General features: G+C 34.1%; 1 protein-coding gene across 3 annotated transcripts; it reads left to right on the forward strand.

The window, feature by feature from the left end:
* Nucleotides 1-4897: 4897 nt before the first annotated feature.
* LOC123199789 lies at nucleotides 4898-14231 on the forward strand. 3 transcript variants are annotated; one of them, XM_044614846.1, is made up of 9 exons: nucleotides 4898-5086; nucleotides 5616-5707; nucleotides 10865-11012; nucleotides 11366-11497; nucleotides 11671-11820; nucleotides 11990-13309; nucleotides 13400-13444; nucleotides 13532-13695; nucleotides 13793-14231. In XM_044614846.1, exons 1-9 carry the CDS (start codon nucleotides 5015-5017, stop codon nucleotides 13929-13931), a joined length of 2262 nt encoding a protein of 753 aa, XP_044470781.1. In that variant the 5' UTR covers nucleotides 4898-5014; the 3' UTR covers nucleotides 13932-14231. The 3 variants fall into 3 exon arrangements, with proteins under 3 accessions (XP_044470781.1, XP_044470783.1, XP_044470782.1); XM_044614848.1 differs by lacking the exon at nucleotides 4898-5086 and adding an exon at nucleotides 10022-10238; XM_044614847.1 differs by lacking the exons at nucleotides 4898-5086; nucleotides 5616-5707 and adding an exon at nucleotides 6102-6234.
* Nucleotides 14232-21062: the final 6831 nt, after the last annotated feature.

Consider the following 21062-nt stretch of genomic DNA (forward strand, 5'->3'; position numbering starts at 1 on the left):
GATTATTGTTGATGTGATTGAATTTATGATTCTTAATGAATGTTAGGTTGAGAAACTTTGTGATATTTTTGTTTATGGCATTGTATTATTAAAAAACATACTAGAACAATGAATAAGTTGATACTGGTTGAATACTATGTGATTCATATTATTGGGGAATTGATATTAGGGTATTAGAGCATTAAATGATGATAAAATCTAGTAAAAAATGACTAGAAATTGACTTCCATGACATCGTGTATGGTTGAGACTCGAAGAGTCATAGGTGTACATAGATTACAGTAATGAAAATTATCAAAGGCATACGCCCGTGCATAGACACATGGATGCCCACATGTCCCTTCTCTAAATTCTAAGTTTGTTAGTGGATGAAGATGCGACAAAACATGCATGGTCGTTTGTGGCATAGAAGAACTTTTTGGTGTTATATATGCTTGTATGTCGAGCAAGTATAATCATACATTGTTAGGAAATTTGATTAAGGCATACAATTTATAGGTTGAAGAACAATGAGCAGTGTTTTAGTGACGGACACTTGTGTGTCTGATTAATGCACGATCATATATCCCTCTTATATGCATGTACGCTCATGGGATGAGGAGTGTCAGATATGCTAATTAATGAACACAGTTGTACACTAATAAAATTAGAGGACATACACCTAGGGTAACTTTAGGAATGATTATGTATCCATGAAACATCATGCACACCTATTAATGGCAAAGCGTACGCCCATACATAGAATAAAAAGTATTGTCATGACTTGCTTATGTTCAAGTTGTACACAAAATAGAGTTGTGAAATTATTGATGATGATTTAAGGCCTATTGAGTTATCGAGACATGTTTGAGAGATGGATACATGAATGGACACTTAGATATGATCCAAAAACTCAGGTAGAGATAGAATGGACTAGAAAGAGAAGTCTAAGAAAGTTTTGGGTGATTAGATATCGATAGAGATTTGAATAACCCAACAAGACATGAGATAAGATGATACTTATAAAACATCAAAGATGAAATTGTATGTTGATTAAAGGAATACTCATGACCTAAAAAAACCCATAGATAAGGTATAGTTTGTCGATTAGTGTATTTAAATAAATAGATGTTTGTCAGATTATGCATCTATCGATTAGTTAGAACTTAGCAGGACATAAAAAGTTTTATGATTGGGGTCCATAGTTTGATAAACCAAGACTACGAATTTGTCAGTTGACAAAGAGATTGGACAACCAGGACTAGAAAACCTTAAAAAACTAGTATTAGATTCTATTAGGATCTGATAGCCTAAGATTAAAATAAAGGTAACCTGGTTAGTAAAGGAAATAAGATAGATTTGATTGAGAGATTGTAATGCAAATCATTTCTACTTACTAAATGTTTTTCAACAACCTAATGATTCGATGTCGACAATCTTCCTTTTTTTCTCATAAGTTTATCGAAAAAACTAGTCATTAGAGTTATTGCTTAAACATCAACCAAAAAGACTCGACTCTTTCTCTTGGGGGATAAGGATGGATTGAATATAATGAGATAGTAGTCCCCTTAAAATCACTAATATGCCTTTATTAAAACTTCTCTTCACGTAATACATCTTATGGGTGTACATCTTTAGTGTATAATTGTATATCCCTTTAACATAGCTCGTTATCCATTTGGCTAACATGAGACTTGATACACAGGCATACACCCTTCATTTATGGGTGTACATCATCTTAAAAAAAATTACTTTATTTAATTTAATTCCATTCAACTTTTTCAGACATCAATCTAGTCATCTTTATCTTTACCTGGGTTTTTCAATCATCTCTAAGTGCCTAACTCACATCTCAATATCCAGGGCACATCTAAACACCTCTACAACTCTTGTTTTAGTCACGAGAGTACTTAATTCTTCTATGTATGATTGTGCACCCAATCATGTATACGTCTACAATACACATTATGTGTATGATCACTTCCTTGAAGCATAGGCATGCATTATTTATCTTAACATATACAGTCATGCCCAACTCTACATGGGTGTACATACATGAAGGGTGATGTACCAGTTTTCATACTATGGGTGAACAACTCTCTTGTACTGCTTATCATCTTCCTTTTTTAATCTTAAGGTTTTTGTAATCCTAATCAACACTGTTATAACCGTACAAGTTTGGAGTTCGGGCATATATAACATCAAAAATAAAATTTAAGCCATAAACAATCGTGCATGCTCATTGTATGTTTATCTGTCAATAACTTCAGGTATTTTCAAAATTGATGTATGAGCATACATACAAACATGTACAAGTGTATACCCTTGTAGAGTTACACGATTCTAGCCCTTGTATTCTCATGACCATGCATGACACGACAATATATGACATCCTAGAATTAAATTCTAACCATTCTTGGCATGTTTTCTTTAACCAACAACAAACTCACAATCTTTCTATGTCGTAATCATGAGTCATGCATCACAAGGCTTTAATATTCCTACTGAATGCTAATCATAATTCAATTAAAATTGATACAAGCAAGTTCTTGAATTCACCAATGTAATATCAAGGAATTATGGAGGCCAACCATATAAGTAAATCAAGCATTTGTAAATCATAACAAAATTAATAATCAAGGTGGAAAATCATCTCCTACTTACTTGGTCACCAAGCAAGTTAGATTGCCACTGATTCTTTCTCTTTTTTTTTTTTGTTGTCGTAGTTTCTACTTATATCAAAATTTCTCATTTTGATGGCTAAATGTCTCGCTCTCTTTTTGTTTCTGTGAATAGGGTGAAATTAATATTTATTTAAAGGAGAAAGACTTTTTTTATCACCTTCTCCTCTTGCTTTAAAGAATTCCACTTTGAGCAGTATTCGTATATTATCACGATGTATAGGCATATATCATAAGGATGCATGGACATACATCACTTAATGTCACTAATGTGACAAGTTGCATGTGTTGGCCACATGGCATCCAATGTATGGGTAGATACCTCCCCTTACATGATCGTACATTGGGCCAAAATTTAAATTCTAATTTTAGATCTAATCAATCCTAATTTAAAAATCATGTCTATGGAAAGGTCAAAAATGCCTTTGAAGCGTACATGAGGGTATTACAACTATATCAAGAAGTACATTAAGGCTATGATGGATTAATACAAGATTCATTACTCTTGAGTATGGAATAAGATATCTCGAAGTTTTGTTTGATTGATGAGTATGATCATTGCAATTTATGACCACAATAGGATTGGTTTATCACCCAAGTCTGATCATATTCGATCGTTGCATTGGAAGTCACATAATAAATTCAAGGTAATTTGAGGTATAAACTATTATCATACCTCAACCTTCAAGAGAAACCTTAAAGAGATATCGATTGATGAAATGATTAGATTGCTTCATATTCATACCATTAAGGCAAAAAATAGTCTTCCACTAATTTTTTATCATTTAGGTGGTTATAATTTTTTGCTAGAAGCCACTCATGGTCTATGAATAGAGGGTTGACTAATTATATATTAATTATGATTCGATTCATTGGCAATGTGATCGAGAACCTATGTGTTATACATTACAAGAGGTTGATTGCCAAGATTAAGAATTTTAGAGCATACTGCATATAAAGTGAATTTTGTAGTGTTCTTTCTAGTTATGATGATTTTGTTCTTTACTAATGATTTATTCCAACCCAGTTAATTGTAGATGGATTCAACACTTATTATTAGACCTAAATGTAAGATTTCAAACATTTTGGGATTAGACAGTAATGACCTATATATTGAGGGGTTGAAGTGATATTTGTGAGGGACAATTAGGGTTAAGTATTAGTATTAATTAAATTTTACGCAACTGTGTTTCACAATATTAAAGAAGAAATTAGTTTGTCTTCTTCTGCTTCACATAGACTCACTAAAATAACTTAATTTAACATGAAATTGGTATTCAAGCTTGTTCCTGTTGGCTTCACCAACATTGTGTGGCCTTGTTGGTGCTTTCGTGTGGATGAATAGGAGCCTTACTATCTTGTGAACGCTTGTGGAAACAATTAGGTCAAATTTCATCATTTGTGGAGCCTCCAAGCAACTGTGTGATTTCTAACTCTGCTTTTATATACATATTTCCATAATTTTGATCCTATGGCTTATAAGGATATCGAAAATTTTTGTTTTTTGACCAATATTTCGTTGTCTTCATTTAAATTGACGTTTAGAGATTCTTTTAACCAACATGACTCCCTCTCATTTTATTTTAAATTACAAATTAAGATCTTTATCTAGAAGAATTTTAAATGTACTTTTCACTTCAAGAATCAGGTATATAGACAAACATAAGAGGAAAGAAAAATGAGGAGAGAAGAACGCAACCATTGTAAATACTGCGACTATTTTTATACTACACTTATACTAATAATACCATTGATGTTGGTATTTTGATCATCTAGCTAAACCACATAAAAAATCTTATATTTCATATATTATCTTTTTTATTTTTATTCATTCTTACACTGTAATAAACTAATCCAAATCTTTTCAGATTGTAGTCGTTATTATCGTAATCTATTTTGTTTGACTTTGAATTGCGTACATATGCGACAAGTGATTGCATCAACATCCAAGCTTTGGTGAGTTTTTAAAAAATAAAAGAGAGTATGAACACACAACATAAGCATTATAGGTTAAGTTATTTTAGCAAATCCATTGACAAGTAAATCATCAATCTGTTGTCGCTTTCTCTTCTCTGTTGATTGAACATTAGTAACGCACCCCAAAAAGGGCAACACAAGTCCACAGTTACAGGGATTTTAAATTAAATAGAAATCAGGGTAGCCGATAAAAGTTAATCTGACTAATAAATAAACGAAAAGGCATGAGAATGGGCCCGCAAATAGAGTGTGGTAATAGTAATAGTAGAGAGCAAAGACAAGACAAAGAAGAAAACAAATGCAAACAAAAGGGCGAAATCCCCGCTTTATCTCTTGGGTTTGTTCTTGTTCTCTGTCTGAAACACCGACCACATGCAATGGTTGTACCACACTCTTCTCCGCTGTCCGCTGAATCCAGCTTCCGTGAACTCGATGACGCCTTCTTGCAGGTCTACTTTTCTTCATTTTAAATTATATTCCTTAGAATCATATTAGTTTCTCTTTGTTAAATAAGATTATTTTTTATTATTTCTAGATTTTGGACCTGTTTAATTCTTGTTAGTATTATATTTGTAAAGTCTATATAAATGGAATTTAATTGCTAACATAATAAATTTTTGCAGCATTGAGTCCTTTAGTTTTTAATTTATCTTAATAATTTCACTTAAGTGATTTTTACACAGACTCAAACAAGAATTTGGCTTAAATTATATTGAAATGCAGTTTATGCGATGTTACATGTCCAATCAAATGTTAATATAAATTTCTGAATTGACTATAGTTTTTCTCTAGTTTATTGTTATTAAGACAAGAGTACTTTGATTTTTTTCCCTCTTCATAGATTTTGAACTTGATAAATTTTTTTTTGTGTTATATTTGTTAAGTTGATGTAATTTTATTTTAATTACTAACCAAATATATTTATTGTAGCGTTGAATGTTTTAGTTTTTAATTTAAGTTAATGTTATTTTAATGCAGACTCAAACAAGCATATGGCTCGAGCAGGTCCTCCAGACAAGATTAAATGAAAAAATGGATATTCCTGAATTATTAGCTGATGGAGAGTTGCTGTACGTCTCATTATCTCAATTTTATTCTATTATGTGAACATATCAAGCTGTTGAATCCATTTATTTCTTGTTGTTTAATCTCATGTTGATTATAAATTCCATTTGTCAGTACTCGCCTTGCCACATTTTTTATAACAAAACATTTAGCAAACTGCATCGTAAGACAATGCAAATAGAGTATCATGTGCTATGGTATGATCAAAGGCTAATACTTCTCTTTGCAGTCATAACATCATTGAAGCATGAACTGTTTTTCTTTTACTATTATAGAATCATTTGCTTTCTTTTATCTCTTCAATATATTTGGGCAGCTAACGGATTCCTTTTTAACAAAGGATTCTCAGATGATAAAATCATAACAGGATGGATATATACTCCCATGCTTTTTCCAGGATGGGCAGTGGTTGTAACAGGCCTTATAGGCTCATGGCTTGATACTTGCTACGTTGGCAAACTTTGCACCTCGTGACATACTTACGGATGGAAATCTTCATTCTTACCCACTATGGCACAACGACAGCCCGTTCGTAAGTCTTGAAAAACTTGAAATGTCCCCCAAAAGTTGTAGAATGGAATTCAGCCAATAAAAGGGGAATTAGGGTAGAATGGGCCATCAACACCAACCTGTGTAACAAAGTTCCACTTTTCAACTTGTAATTGCTATACCTCATGGGATCTCTCTATAAGTTTTGGATGATGCTTTTATAATGCTCATCCGAATGCATCTCATCAACAATTTTCTCTCCTTGTAGCCACTGTCCTGCTGATATTGGTCAAGTTTTCTGGTATCTGGATAAGGTCTCGACAACCTTATTTTCCACCCTGAGCTTGTATTGGATTTGAAAATCAAATCCCAACAATTTCATCACCCACTTCTGTTAGTGTTAGTTGATTATTTTCTGCTCCATCAAGTGTTTTAAGCTTTTTTTATCAATGTGAATTTTGAAGTGTCTCCCTAATTGATAGTGACACCACTTTTGCAAAGCTATCACAATTTTCATCAATTCTCTTTCATAGACTGATTTTGCTTTTTCTTGAATTACCAAAGCTTGAGTCATGAATGAAATTGGTCGGCCCCCTTGCATTAAAATTGCCCCAAGACCTTTTCCTGAAGCATCTATAAATTTTTTGGTAAAATCGAGTGTTGATAATACCGAGATTGTTGTTATAGCTTCCTTAAAGGCATGGAAAGCTTTGGTGGTGGTTTCATCGCTTCGATTAAAGGCATTTTTCTTCAACAGTTAAGTTAAAGGTGTCACAATGCGTCCATAACGTTTTACAAATCTCTGATAATACCCCACTAGCCCTAAGAACCCTCTTAATTCTTTAATATCCCTCGGTTGGGTCCCCTCAACCATGTGTTGTATCTTTTTAAGGCTTGTGGCTACACCATCAATAGAAATTATGTGTCCTAAATACTCTAACTGTTTGTATTACAAAGGAGCACTTTTCTTGGTTTAACACCAACTGATTCTTATATAGTAGCCTTAATGTCTTTGTTGGGTGCAATCAGTGATTTGCCATGGCCATGCTATACACTAATATGTTATAATAAAAACCAATATAAAATGTTTCAAATGTCTGAAAGATCTCATTCATCAACACTTGAAAAGTGGCAAGGGCATTGGATAAGTCAAATGACATTACAAGAAACTCGTAATGGCCATTGTGAGTGCAAAAATTTGGCTTCAATACTCTAATATGGTTATGCCTAGATTTAAGGTTCAATTTATTGAATACGGTAACAACCCTTAACTCATCCAATAATGTATCCATTGCAGGGATAGGGACTTTATCTAAGATAGTGAGTTTGTTGAGCACTCAGTAGTTAACACATAAATGCCACCCTCTATCCTTCTTTCACACAAGCAAAACTAGACTTCAATAGAGACCGATACTAGCCTCACAATTCCCACCTTAAGCATCTCGTAGACTAGTCATTCAAATTTGCTTTTTGGGTGGTAGGGTATTGGTAAGGTCAAATATTAGGTGGTTGAGTTTCATTAATCAATCGAATGACATGATCATTGTGGCATTGTGGTGGAAGACCCGAGGGGTCGAAAAAAGTGATGATAAGCCTCTAGATTCTAATTAACTAATTCATTTTCTATTGAGTTATCTAGTGTCACAAACCTTTCTAATTCAACAAATTTTACCCAAAGTCCACAGCTACCCGACTTGATTGATTTCCTAACCCTTTGAAGGTCTTATCCAAAGTGATTAGTGGTGGGTCACCCTGCAGTTGTACTCTTTGCCCTTGCTAATCATATACCATGGCTTGCATTTTCCAATTGCTTCTCACTTCTCCTAGCGTCGATAACCAATTGACACCTAAAATGATGTCCACATTACCCAAGTTGAAAGGGAATAAGTCTTGCATTATTTGGACACCTTATAGTTCCAAGTGGACATCCAGATAAATGCGGACTCCGTTTGCACTTTGACCATCTCCCATTGTTACCTTAATTTTATTTTGTTAAATGGGTAGTCGTACACATTCTGCTATTTGTGAGAAATAAAGCTAATGTTGGCTCAACAATTGATTAACACTATCACTAACTCCCTTTTAATTACCCCTTTATCTTCATTGTCTTGGGGGAATGAATTTTGGCTATCGATTTTATGATAACTGTACAACCATATCTTGGATTTCAATAGTTTTTTCCCCCTCCGTGATTAGGATTTCTTTTTCCTTTTCTCTTTAATGGAATAAAAGAACCTTTAACTGTCTAAAATGACAAATATGATTAGGGATGCATTTCTCATTGCATATAAAACACGGTCCTTGAGCTTGTTTGGTTTAGACTTCGACTAGTGATAATTGTCTTTAGTTGTTCTATTTACTTAATGGACGATGATTACAACTGAGTTCTAGTGGAAGTGATTGTCTCGGTAGAGTGTTAGAGGTAGGAGTAATTCGATTTGGGATATTAGGGTTGGTGTAATATGGAAAAGTCGTGTATTTGGGTGTGTGTGAATTAAAGGTGGAAGGATTTGTAGGGTTAGGTTGTGTTGGGTCAGTAGGTGAGTTGGGGTGTGTGTAATAAGGCTAGGTGTTGTAGGCTTGGGTGCTTGGGTATGAGAATGATTGAAAAAATGCACTTGGATTGGGTTAATAGGTTTCGGTTTGTGAACTAGTTAGGGCCCAATTCATTGCTAAGACCTATAAGTTCCGTAATATCATCTCCCCTTTTCAAGGCCTAATGTTGGCCCTTTATACATTAGACCATATGCATCATCTCCTCCAATTCTTTTGGTCCAAAAAGTTAGATCTCTTCTCGAATTTCTTCACTTAAGCTATCCATGAATACTGTCATCATTCACTCCTCTGAATTCCTAAAACAACCATTGAAAGTTTCTCAAATTGTTCCCTATAGTTTGCCATAGTTGCGACTTGCTTGACTGAAATTAGTTGCTCTTATGATGTCTTCATTTGTGTGGAACCAAAATGAATTACCAATTCATCATGTAGCTCCCCTCAATTACAAAATAGTGGGTAAAGCTCCTAGAATTGCAACAGGCTAAAAGCCACACCTTTAAAGCATAGTAAGATTGAGGATAGCTTATCCGTTTTGGTCAGTCTGTCGAGTTGAAAAAATTGTTCCACCTTTGCCGACCAACTATATGAGTCATCATTGGAAAAAATGGTATTTCAAGTCGGCGATACAACAAGTCTTGCCTCTATGTTCCTTCTATTCCCCTCGACCGTGGTGGGGGTTCAAGATAGCATGACTTGCCGACCATGTTATTAGCTTCATGATGCCACATCAAACCATTTATGATGATCATTAGTGAATTGTCGACCATGTCTCCGAGTTTCCCTCTCACCACCTTTGCCATATACTGTTTGATTTTGTGCATGAATCTATCTAAGAGTCTAAGACATCAAATCAAGCTTCTGTTAAGATTAAAACACTTGTCCTCAATTCAATGGTCAATTTCTATTATAAATATATGTTTTGGGTTTCAAAAGAAGGAGGAGAAGAAAATATATTAGGGTTTTGTTTGAGGGCAGCAATCCTTGGTTGATTTAGGGAGGTCTCCGGCATCTTGAACGGTCGAAAAATGGGAGGCCCCGAACTCCTCGAAGTGTTCGGTTTATCTTTGTAATTTTTCTATTATTGAAATAGTTTTAGTTTATTATATATTTTGTGTTTTAATTTTGTGTTTTAGTTGAATAAGAGTTGGGTTCTTAACAACTTTACTCTTTTGTATAGTTGTGAACCCATTGAATCACCTTGATCCACAAGACCACGATATTCATGCTCCAACTCATCCATATGACCCTCAATTCTCATTGATACCATTCCACAGGTTTTGAGGCCCAAGTCTGATTCAGCTTTCAATCATAAAGGAATTTCCTGAAAAAGAAGATTCACACAAACACACAGAAGATACTTGAAATGCATCTTTACAGTTTCTCCAAACAAAACTACAAGTGCCAAAACATCAGACTAACAAAACCAAATGCTGGTAATTCAAGAGGCCAAGTCCCTCCTACACAATAAGAGTAACTCTGGCAATTTGAGAGGTCAGGTCTCTCCCAATCCTCTTTTAATTCAATATCAGTTTCTTCTTTCTCTTCTTTCTCTTTATTCTCCTTTTATTCCTTCTCTAACAGTTTCACCATCTTCACTGCTCATATTTGGCCATGTGGAGGTGCTAGAATGATCTTGAGATCCTCCTGGACCACCACTTTTTGCTTCTCCACTAACTGTTGGCCTTCACTCCTTGCTGGCTTCTCTTGCCTTCCCCTCTTTGTCCTCTTTGAATAAACTCTCATGATTAGAGCTCTGTCAATTACAAATACCTCAATGACCATTAGAGACTCATCTTTATTTCACTGGTACTACTAATGGTTCTGCAAGCTTTTCTGCAACTCAGCAGTGGCAGAGAAAATTTATGTTCCTAAACATATTGTAATACACAGTATAATTCAGAAGAAACCCACCACAAGAGGCAAATATTAGACCAAAAAAAAAAAAGATGTATTGAGAAAAGGTTGTGTGGAGAAATGTAGTGATATGTTTTGATAATCATATATTTATTAATTGCAATTCACAGTAAATGCAAGTGTGGAATTCTTCTTTGTTTTCTTTTTAAACAAATTCCTAATGAATTTTTAAATGTGTTCCTTCTTATTCTTCTGTTTTGTAGCTTTGAAGTGTCAAGAGTAGTGTGGCAAATGTTGTTAACTACATGTATAGAGCTTAAACACATAAAAGCGTACAAAAATGAACCATTTTCTTTTGGGAAGAGCAGCAGGAGGTATTTGCCTTATTCTAATGTGGATATTTTTCTGAAGGTAAGCTTTACCATCTTGATGGTCCTATGTGGTGATGTTGATAATAGCTAGATATAGTCTAGTCTGTTGCACAAATTTTTTTGTAAAGGATGGTGCATACTTAGTATGCACAGTAAGTTTCTTTTTACAGTGCAATCACATCACAATCAAGATGTTGAATCCCAAGCATTTTTGAACTCAACATGCATTCTTTTGGTTCATCCCTCCTTTACCTGTATACCAATTAATTTTTTTTAATTTTTGTCTTGCTTTTTTTTCTTTCATGCAAGGGCTCAATTCATTTAGCTTTTGGTTTTCAAATCTTGTGGCTGATTTGATGTATCTAAATGATGCTTCTTTTTTCCTTAATCTAGATCTGCAAAATCTTGGGATTAACAGGAATCGATCTTTTCTCCCCATCAGATGTTGTCGAAAAAAAAAATACTCGGAAAGTTTGTATGTGTATACGTTTGCTTTCAAAGAAAGCAAGGTCAAAGCACTTAAGTGTAAGAGTCTTTTCATTATACTTGTTTTCATTATAATATTTTTTCCATTATACTTCTTACTTTCCTCAAGAAAATATGTGCTTGTGCTACTGCATCACTCCATGTTAAGATGGTTAACCTAGGTTGCTTGACAATAGTAGCACGGTGAATACACTCAACTTCTTTTGTGACAGGTTCCAGATTTTGATGTGGTCTCTTATACAGTTGCTATGCCTACGGATATGGTCAGATGCATCCGTAGAAGTTTGGAGCAATCACGACATATGTTTTTGAGCACCGCTAGTCAAAATTTAAAATGTGTTTTAACAATGAATTCAAGGGAGGTAAGAAGTGTTGCTTTTTTATTTAATTAAAGAAAGAGAATTTTCTTTTCAATGAATGTCTGATATAAGAGAACCAATACAAAGTGAAAAATCTAGACTGTTCTTAGGAGTCCATTTCTTTGTAAATCTGCTATATTGTGATTCTAATGTTTCACACCATTTTCTGTAGAGAAATCCCTTTGCAGGCTCTAATGGAAACCATGGTTTGTTCCCTGAAGAGTCTGATGATATTGTTGTTCAATCTGGTGCTTCCTTGACATATTCTCCTAGTGATGCTTCATCTCAGAAGAATTATTATTCAGTAGATTCTCCACAAGTATCTGCAGTGGTTGAAAAATGCTTTCCTGGAGAACAATTTTCGTCATTAGTGGTAGCAAACCAAGATCAGAATGAGTATACACATAAATTTGAATCTCCTTGCTTGAATGATCCAGCAGGATCTATTTGCTCACAGCTTGGGGAAAATGATTATCACTTGGATGTTTTGTCTTCAACTTCATGTGTTGATTCACCAATTCGTTTAGATGTCAGGGCTTCTCATATTAAAAAAACCAGGTCTAGACATAGCTATGAAATTAGTTTGCTGGACTTTCGTTATGGCGATCTTGATATGCAAACTAGTGCTGGTGAGGAGGATTCCACAGGTGACAGCACACAAGGAAAAAAAAAAGTTCTCCCCCTATCAATTTCAACTATGGTTTGCCATGAAATGGATACCAGTGACCCTATTCAGTTTGATGGAGATGACAGTATTTTCAATGGATACACAAGCCCCAGTTCTCATGGATCAAATTCAACGCCAAGGGCTATTGAAAATGGATTTAGAAACAAACTTGCTGATGTCAATGATGAGGAATTTTTTTCGAATCCCTTCAAGATGTCTTTGCCAGTTGAATCACAGAACATAGAATTTAATTATCAAGATGATGCAGACCATGATTTCAAAGCTTTCTCGTTAGCTGAACTGCAGAATGGTGAGGTGGATAACAAATTTCGGAACAAAATAAAAAACGAGACTGTCATGCTCTGCTCAAGTCCTAATGCTGAAAAGCCAGTTATTGACATACAATTCATAGATGAAGGCTTCAATACCAAGCTTTTCCAACCATGTTTAGATAGTCCATCATGCATCACTGATAATTCATATTGTGATTTTGTATATGATAATGGAGTATGCAAGTCGCCAGATCCAAATGATGAGGGAAAATTGTCTCGGTTAGGTTCATATCATTTGAAGAATATACATTGCAATCAATGTGTGGATTTGTTGGCTCAGTCTTATTCTCCACTTGACTTTCGTCTATGGGATCAGAAAGGCAAATGTGTAGTTTGTACAATATCTGATGGAAAGGATGGGAATGGGGGTAACAAAACTTCTCCCCATTCTGTTTTGCAAGTGGGTCTACAAGGGAAAATTGCTGACTGTAGTCCAGATGAAGCTGGAGGAGATGCCATATTGCATGAAGACATAGTTAACTACAACAAAGAGGTAAATTGTTCTATCATGGTTGAATCGGTACCAGATAATTGTTCCTGCTCAATGACTGAATGCATATAAAACGTGGGTTGTACATTTCAGAAAAGTCATTCTTCTGGAGAGGATGAGGACGAGAGGCATGGCGAGGTTTGTTTATTCTTTTAGCATATTGGTGTTCGGTCTTTTTTAAAAACCCATGATTGCTAGCTTATGTTGACTTATCCTGTTGATTAGGATCATAAACAACATGAATTGGTGGAAGCAGTTGAGATTCCTAAAACAACAGATGATTACAGTGTACAAGCAGCAAGGCACAAGTCCTTGAGAAGGCTACTGGTTAAGTCTGTAGTAAGCGGATCTGCTGTTCTTGGAGTGGTGTTTGTTTTGCTCCACCTCAGGTTTATCAAGTTTTTCCTAACAACTGGGTTTGAGGTAGTAATTCTCATATTTTGCATAGATATCTTACCATGTCATATTGTGTGGCTTGCATGGCAGGAAAAGTGGCAGTGAGAAATGGCATGAATCAAATACGCAACCTATCAAAAAAAACAAGGAAACTGGTAAGAAGCTGTCGCCACAGAATGAGCAGAAAAATGGGATCTATCCAGCCAAGAAGCTTGCATTTGGGTTTTAGAGTTTAATAGAAACTGAGGTAAATATAAAACAGAATAATCAACTTTCCACAAAAGAAAAGGATTGTGCTGTTCTACAGAAACTATTAGAGCCAAGATATATTATTGAACAAACAGGAAAAAGAGATAAAAAAAGAAAAAGAAAAATATTTAAAATTGAACTAAATCAAAAAAAAGAAGAAGAAGAAATATTTATAATATTATTATTTACATCATTTTTCATGTATTTGAATTATTTCATTACAAGTGGTTTTGAATAATTTAAAATTACTTAATGATATAATGATATTTTAATTTTTGTATTTTTCATTGTACTTGTTATTAATGCATGAAATATTATTATATGATGTTATATAGTCAAAATCATTAGCAATTTTGCTTTACATTTGATGATTGAACTCTTTTGATATTTGAAAATTCCTCTAGTTGGGTGAAGGAGAAAATATTGGATTAAGAATTCGACATTTTAAGCGGAAATTCAGGCAGTTGTTTTTTGAAAATAATCAATTAGCCTCGATAACCACAAGGCCATCCAATTTGCAGTTATGGCGATATGAATCGATAATAAATTCTTATTTGTAGTGGATATTATACTATGTGCTGTAAAAAAATGTTGACAAAAGTATAATTGACTTAAGTGGGAAGAAGCAATAACTTTAACTAGTCGTAGTATGATTGTTTTGCTTGAGAGTAGCGCAATCCCTCGAGAGAAAAAATCCAAGCACAAAGTGAGATAGAAGCAATTAAAATTCTCATCATCTTATATTTCAAGGGTTTGTTCTACTTCAATTGGTTCTAGTTTCTTTAGGGATTATAATTTCTTCTTAAGAAATATTAGAAACCATAGAATTTTTAATCATTTTAGTATTATTATGATTGATATTTATTTGATTTTTTATCTTTTCTTTTGAGGAATAGTATCTTTCAATTCAATAGGCTTATCACATTTTTAACATGTAATAGATGAACTAGTTTTAACTTTAATGGACTATTCATTAATCCTTATTGGTGCATTGGCAATAAATATGTGTGAACTTGTTATTTTTGTTGTACCTACAAAAGCATAAAATATTTGATTGAAAATAATCTGTAAACACACTATATTCTATACTTTAGTTTTACTTTACAATGTGTGAGGATATAAATGAAATACGATTAGTGAGTACGAAGTATGTTCATTTCTAGTTTCAAAAGATATTTTCTTTTTCCTTAAAAATAATAATGTTGTCTTATCAAAATATCAATTTATAAGACGTGCAATAAGAAAACATTTGTCAATGGGTCAAAATATCTAATAATGGTTAGTGAATTATATTTAATATAAACTCTCAAATGAAATTACAATCTTATTTTAGCGTATTAAAAAGACGCTATAAGGACATATTTAAGACAATGAAAACTCCTTAAATATGATATCTCAAGTTAGTGATAAAGAACTAATTGTAAAGAATAATATTGATGATAAGAGGAAGGTTGCAAGCAAATTACCACAATTGCATATAATAAAACATGTTTCCAAGTTGAAGTTGATAATTAAATTCTTAATAATAAAGTATGTACAATTACTTGAAGATATTTAGTAAGGAATTCAATTAAACTATTTTGAGTATGGATATGTAGGACTAGATTTTTAATATCAATTCTCATAGAAATGCAATAATCATCAAAGTTTGATTATATTTTTTTTCTCATTATCTTTGATAGATGCTTGATGTAGAAATGTTTGTGCGCATAATAAGTACACAACCAATGACTTTTATCACAACATTTATAACATTGATAATTATGTGTTTGGTTTACTTTGTATTATTCTTTCTCTTTCATGTTTTGCTTCAGTCATGATCCACTTTTGATTGTATGACTGAAATTTTATATTATAACTATCTTTGGATCAAAAATTATTTTGTCCACACCTATTATAACTACTAGTAGTAGTTGCATTCACTTTATGAAATAGTACAGTACTAGTAGTACTAGTAGGACAAGTAAGATGGTTTTTTAAAAAACCACTCATTGTTTTATTTAACAACGACCAAAAAAAATATTAATTCAAAATATTATTTAAATTTCTGTACTAATATTGTTATTGTTGAAGCATATTTATAGGATGAAAGATGAAAAATGTTTTTTTTAACATATTTCTTCAAATATTTGCTCTACATAACCTCATTTGAGAAATGAATATGAACATAACAAAGTTATACTTATAGATTTATAATCCTGTAAGTGTAGGTTGGTTCATTCATATTGACTATTGGGAGTACTACTGATTTATAATATTTAAATCTATTTTCAAATTTTTCCATAATTTTAGTGGATCAATTACACTCATATAAAAGACTTGCAATCCTTTGTATATGTGATGTTGAAGAAAAATAGTGGTATTAGATTTGTCCTCATAGGACACTTAAATTACTTCTTTAACTAACTCTCAAAGGCTTATAGGTTCTAGGTAAAAACTATGACAGTAGCCCACTCTGTATGATTTTCTCCATCTAATCTTAAACCAATATACTAAGATTAAATTTTGATACTTCAAATTCAAATATTATTTCATATTTGTAAAACTTCTGATTTCACTAAGTATATGTGGTAGATATTAGTTTTAAAACTATCTTAGATCAAGCGTCAGATACACTAAGAAGATGTAATTAGAGAAAGCAAGTCCTAACACAAGGACACCTCTAACTCTAGATGTTGATATAACACTGCATTAGGGGTATAAAGAGTGCATCAAAGCTTCTTTTAGAAGTTGTTTGTTTTTTAAGTTGTAACTCAAGATTTTCTTTATGCAATACACTAAAATCTTCATGTCCAAAAATGGTGAAGACGCTACTCTCACCACCATCATGTCATTGATGATGGAAGCCTAACCACAAGTGGGGATGTCATGAAACTCTAGGTTCATCACTTTTGAAGGTGGATTTGTGAAGTTAAGTTTTTAGGGTTTGGGGGATTTGAAGTGATGAAGAGAGTGGGGTGTGTGTGAGTGATTTATAAAAGGGAAATTTAAAAAAATGGCCGAAATGCCCTCCCATTAAGCAAAAATACCCAAAATCACTATTTCCAAGCCAAAATGCCCAAAATCATTATTCCCAAACAAAAAATGCTTTTGACTTTTTTTAAAATACCAAAATTACCCTTCCCCTTATATTTATATAACTCTCCTCACTCACTATGGGGTTAAATGTAATTTCAGATAAATATGGGGGCTTTTTGGATATTTTACATTGTAAAGGCATTTTGATATTTATTTATTTATTTCAAACTTTTTCTAAAATATCAAAATTACCCTTTCCCTCTTTTATATAACTCTCCTCACTCACTATAGGGGTTAAATATAATTTTAGATAAATATGGAGGGTTTTTGGATATTTTACATTGTAAAGGCATTTTGATATTTATTTATTTATTTCAAACTTTTTCTAAAATGTCAAAATTACTCTTCCCCTTATCTATATAAACCCTCCTCACTCATTTTATTTACACACATTTCTCATATCACTCAAACACTCACTCTCACTTTCATTTTTTGCCAACATCAATTAGTAAGAATTCGTTCGGACAAAAGAAGTTCGTATTTCTAAATTCGACTCGAAAAAATACTATTTATCGAAAAAATATATTTATGCCAATCTTAGCCTAAAATTTAATTTTATTTGTTAAGTCTAGTTTTTATGTCATAATATGGGGTTAAATACAATGTTTGACAAGTATGGGGGGTTAAATGTAATTTAAGGTAAATATGAGGGGTTTTTGGATATTTTACATTGTAAAGGCATTTTCATATTTATTTATTTATTTCATTACTTTTTCTAAAATGTCAAAATTACCCTTCCCCTCATCTATATAAACCCTCCTCACTCATTTTATTTACACACACTTCTCATATCACTCAAACACTCACTCTCACTTTCATTTTTTTTTCAACATCAATTAGTAGGGATTCGTTCGGACGAAAGAAGTTCGTATTTTTGAATTCGACTCAAAAAAATACTATTCATCAAAAAAAGGTATTTATGCCAATCTTAGCCTAAAACTTAATTTTATTTGTTAAGTCTAGTTTTTATGTCATAATATGGGGGTTAAATGCAATGTTTGACAATATTATTTAAAAAATGAAATCAAATACGATACATATCCATATATAACCACAAATAAAGTATATCATACACATATGCACATACAATAAATATATACATCTAAACATAAGAATAACGATAAATATACATCCGTGAGCTACTCGATACAATGAAAATACAACTGCGTCGCTAATCATCGACGCATAGCGGTAGACGACTCTCGGGGAAAAACGTAGCTCCGTGATAACGCCAAACACTCAAAAAATCGTAACATAAACACGTCACAGTCATCGGAGCCCAATCCCTGCTGAGGGACATTCGACGTTCGATGCAAAGTGAGGGGATCACGTCGTGGAGTCCTCCCAGAAGCTGTCCAAAAACTCGTCGCCTTTAATAACGCGAAAATAAAGGTCATGTACGGTCGCATGCGCTGCTCCAAAGTCCCTATATTCCCTGAATATGAAACCTCTGAATCGTATACCATAATCGATCACTCACGAAAATCTATAACTTCGGCAACCCAATGTGCGTTCTCGAAGTTTATAGGGATGAAAACCTATAAACAATGAGATATTTTAGTTACTTATCATTGTCGTTAACCAATTGAATGTAATAGAAATATATATAAACTCTACCTGATCGACCATCCCCCATGGTTTGTACAACAATCCCGGGGTGTACGCTGCATCAACCATCCTCGTGAAGAGCCCTAAACACTCAAACTCATCAATCAGTGTGGTCTACCAACTCTTCCAGGCCATCTCAATATGGCCTCCAAAGAATGTGTGGGCAGTCGTCCACCGCTGTGAGATAGTCGACTGGTGATCGTCCTGCTGCCAACGTAATAAAGCCAAAAAAGAATCCACATGCTAAAATGGTATAAACAAGTTCACGTGTTAGTTATTAATAAATATATCTAGCTATTTACCAAATTATATAGTATAGACAACTCACATCGTCGGTCAACCACTCGCGTTACTCTACAACAAGCCTCCAGAAGCTGTCCTTCGACTTCGATCCTATGAAGTACACATCATGTGTGTCAGAAGCCGCAGCTCTGGTATACCATGTGAGGAAAGATTCCTCACAGTCTGGCGCAGAGGATGGAATCGTCCTGAGTTGCCGTTTCACCCTCCCTCTGAGTGGATTTGTATACGGGGTGCGAACCAGTGGACCCTTCCGGACGATCCGACCACGTGTTGTATGAACCAATTGCATGTTACAAAAAAATATTAATTCCTTATTTCATTCAACAAAAACATACACATTATTCGATTTATGTTACCTTCTCTATGTATGCGAGAGGAGGTTTAACTGGAGAATCCTGAGAAGCGGTCAAGTCAACAACGCGTGCTCCGTCGACAGACTGCATAATTATATATTAAAACATCTTAGTGACATGTATTTATCAATTATATTTATTTAGTAATTATAATTGACAAACCTCAATGTGAACGGTCTCAGAAACATCCTCCTGGAAGTCCTCCTCCTGTGAACTAATATTCACAAGCTTTTTGGTCGAGCCCGGGATATTAGCAAGTAACCAGAGTCGCTCGTCCTGAAAAAGAGACAAAACATCATTTAAAAAAATATATAATATTAAAGACAAATTGATCAATGATATTTCTTAAATCCCCATAACCTGAACTTCCGGGGAAGGTGTTCGGAGATAACCCTCGATCGATGATATGTCAATGTCGAGTCCCTATATGCATCAAAAGGAAAAATGGTTAATGATATTTAATATAAAATATCATATGAACAATAATTTTCATACCTCTAGTGGACGATCTAAAACGATAGGAGATCCGATCGGTAAACCCTCCTCATGACGAAGACCCTATACAAATATATACCATGAATTAATCGATAACCCAATAGTATTAAAAATTAAGTTATAATGATAAGTGACATACCTCAGATCGGATCGGTGAAGTCACTGAAGGGTTAACCGGTGTCCCATCCTGTCGACTACCCTAAGATAATAGTAATATTAAATCTATTCAGTGAAATTTTATATATAATGATATTGTAATATAATAACAACATTGGGGCATTAAATATAAATTTGAAATTACATACGTACCTCATGTGACTGATGGGATGGTATTGCGATATCAATGGGGGAGGTTGTCCCAATAACGTCGTCCCTCTCCTGTACGAATGTAATAATAGTTGTCAGAATAATTACACTGTAGACATTTTATATAAGTAATAAATTAGAAGTAGTTTTACAACCTCAGCGACGGGGGCTGGATATGTACGCGTGACGATGTCCTCCAAACGAGTCATACGATCCTCTAATCGAGTCATCTGGAAAGAAATATCGTCATGTAATCGAGACATCTGAGAAGAGATATCGTCGCGAAAACTCGATATCTCACATAAAATCGTAGCACCCCAGTGCGCTAATGTAACATTTGATGTAGAAATACGGGGTGATACGAATGGGGGACACTGCTCGCGGGCATGATAGGTAGTGCGGTCCTCCACTCCAGGATGGTCTGTCGTCCGTGGGCTCTGAACAACAGGGAAACATATAGGCTGCTCCATAACAGGAGGCTGAATAGGCTCCTCATGTGTCTCAAAAGTCTCGACGGGTACATCTGAAAGTCCTGAGGATGGATAAGCCCCATCTCTAGTCGCGATCGAAACCGAAGAAGATGAGGAGGAATCAACATCGGGTGAACCAGTGTACTCACGAATCTCAATATACCACGGTAAACCCTCCTCGATCGATGATGGACGAAGAGGGAATGTGACATCCTCCTAATGATGAAGATATATAAGTCAAAATAATTGTAACACATAATGAATTAATCGACTTATTAATTAAATAGTACATACCGGATCACCAGTAAAAATACGACCGATATGAGTCTAACCAGGGACGTCTCGCGTACGCCACCTAAACATCCGTGGGAACGAATAGGGATGGATAAGGTCAATCCAATCGTGTAACGTCTCTAGAGTCTCATATATCCAGTACTGTAATACATTCATTTAAGATGTAAATAAATCAATTTATATTTTTTTCAATTAATAAATATA

This window comes from Mangifera indica, chromosome 16, assembly GCF_011075055.1.
Source record: "Mangifera indica cultivar Alphonso chromosome 16, CATAS_Mindica_2.1, whole genome shotgun sequence".
NCBI lineage: Eukaryota > Viridiplantae > Streptophyta > Magnoliopsida > Sapindales > Anacardiaceae > Mangifera > Mangifera indica.

What these genes read in the sequence shown, in the direction of transcription:
- LOC123199789 (XM_044614846.1), top strand. Translation starts at nt 5,015, where the DNA reads ATGGTTGTACCACACTCTTCTCCGCTGTCCGCTGAATCCAGCTTCCGT. An exon ending in TCGATGACGCCTTCTTGCAG is followed by an intron (nt 5,087 to 5,615) that starts GTCTACTTTTCT and finishes ATTTTAATGCAG; the next exon opens with ACTCAAACAAGCATATGGCT. An exon ending in TAGTTAACTACAACAAAGAG is followed by an intron (nt 13,310 to 13,399) that starts GTAAATTGTTCT and finishes TGTACATTTCAG; the next exon opens with AAAAGTCATTCTTCTGGAGA.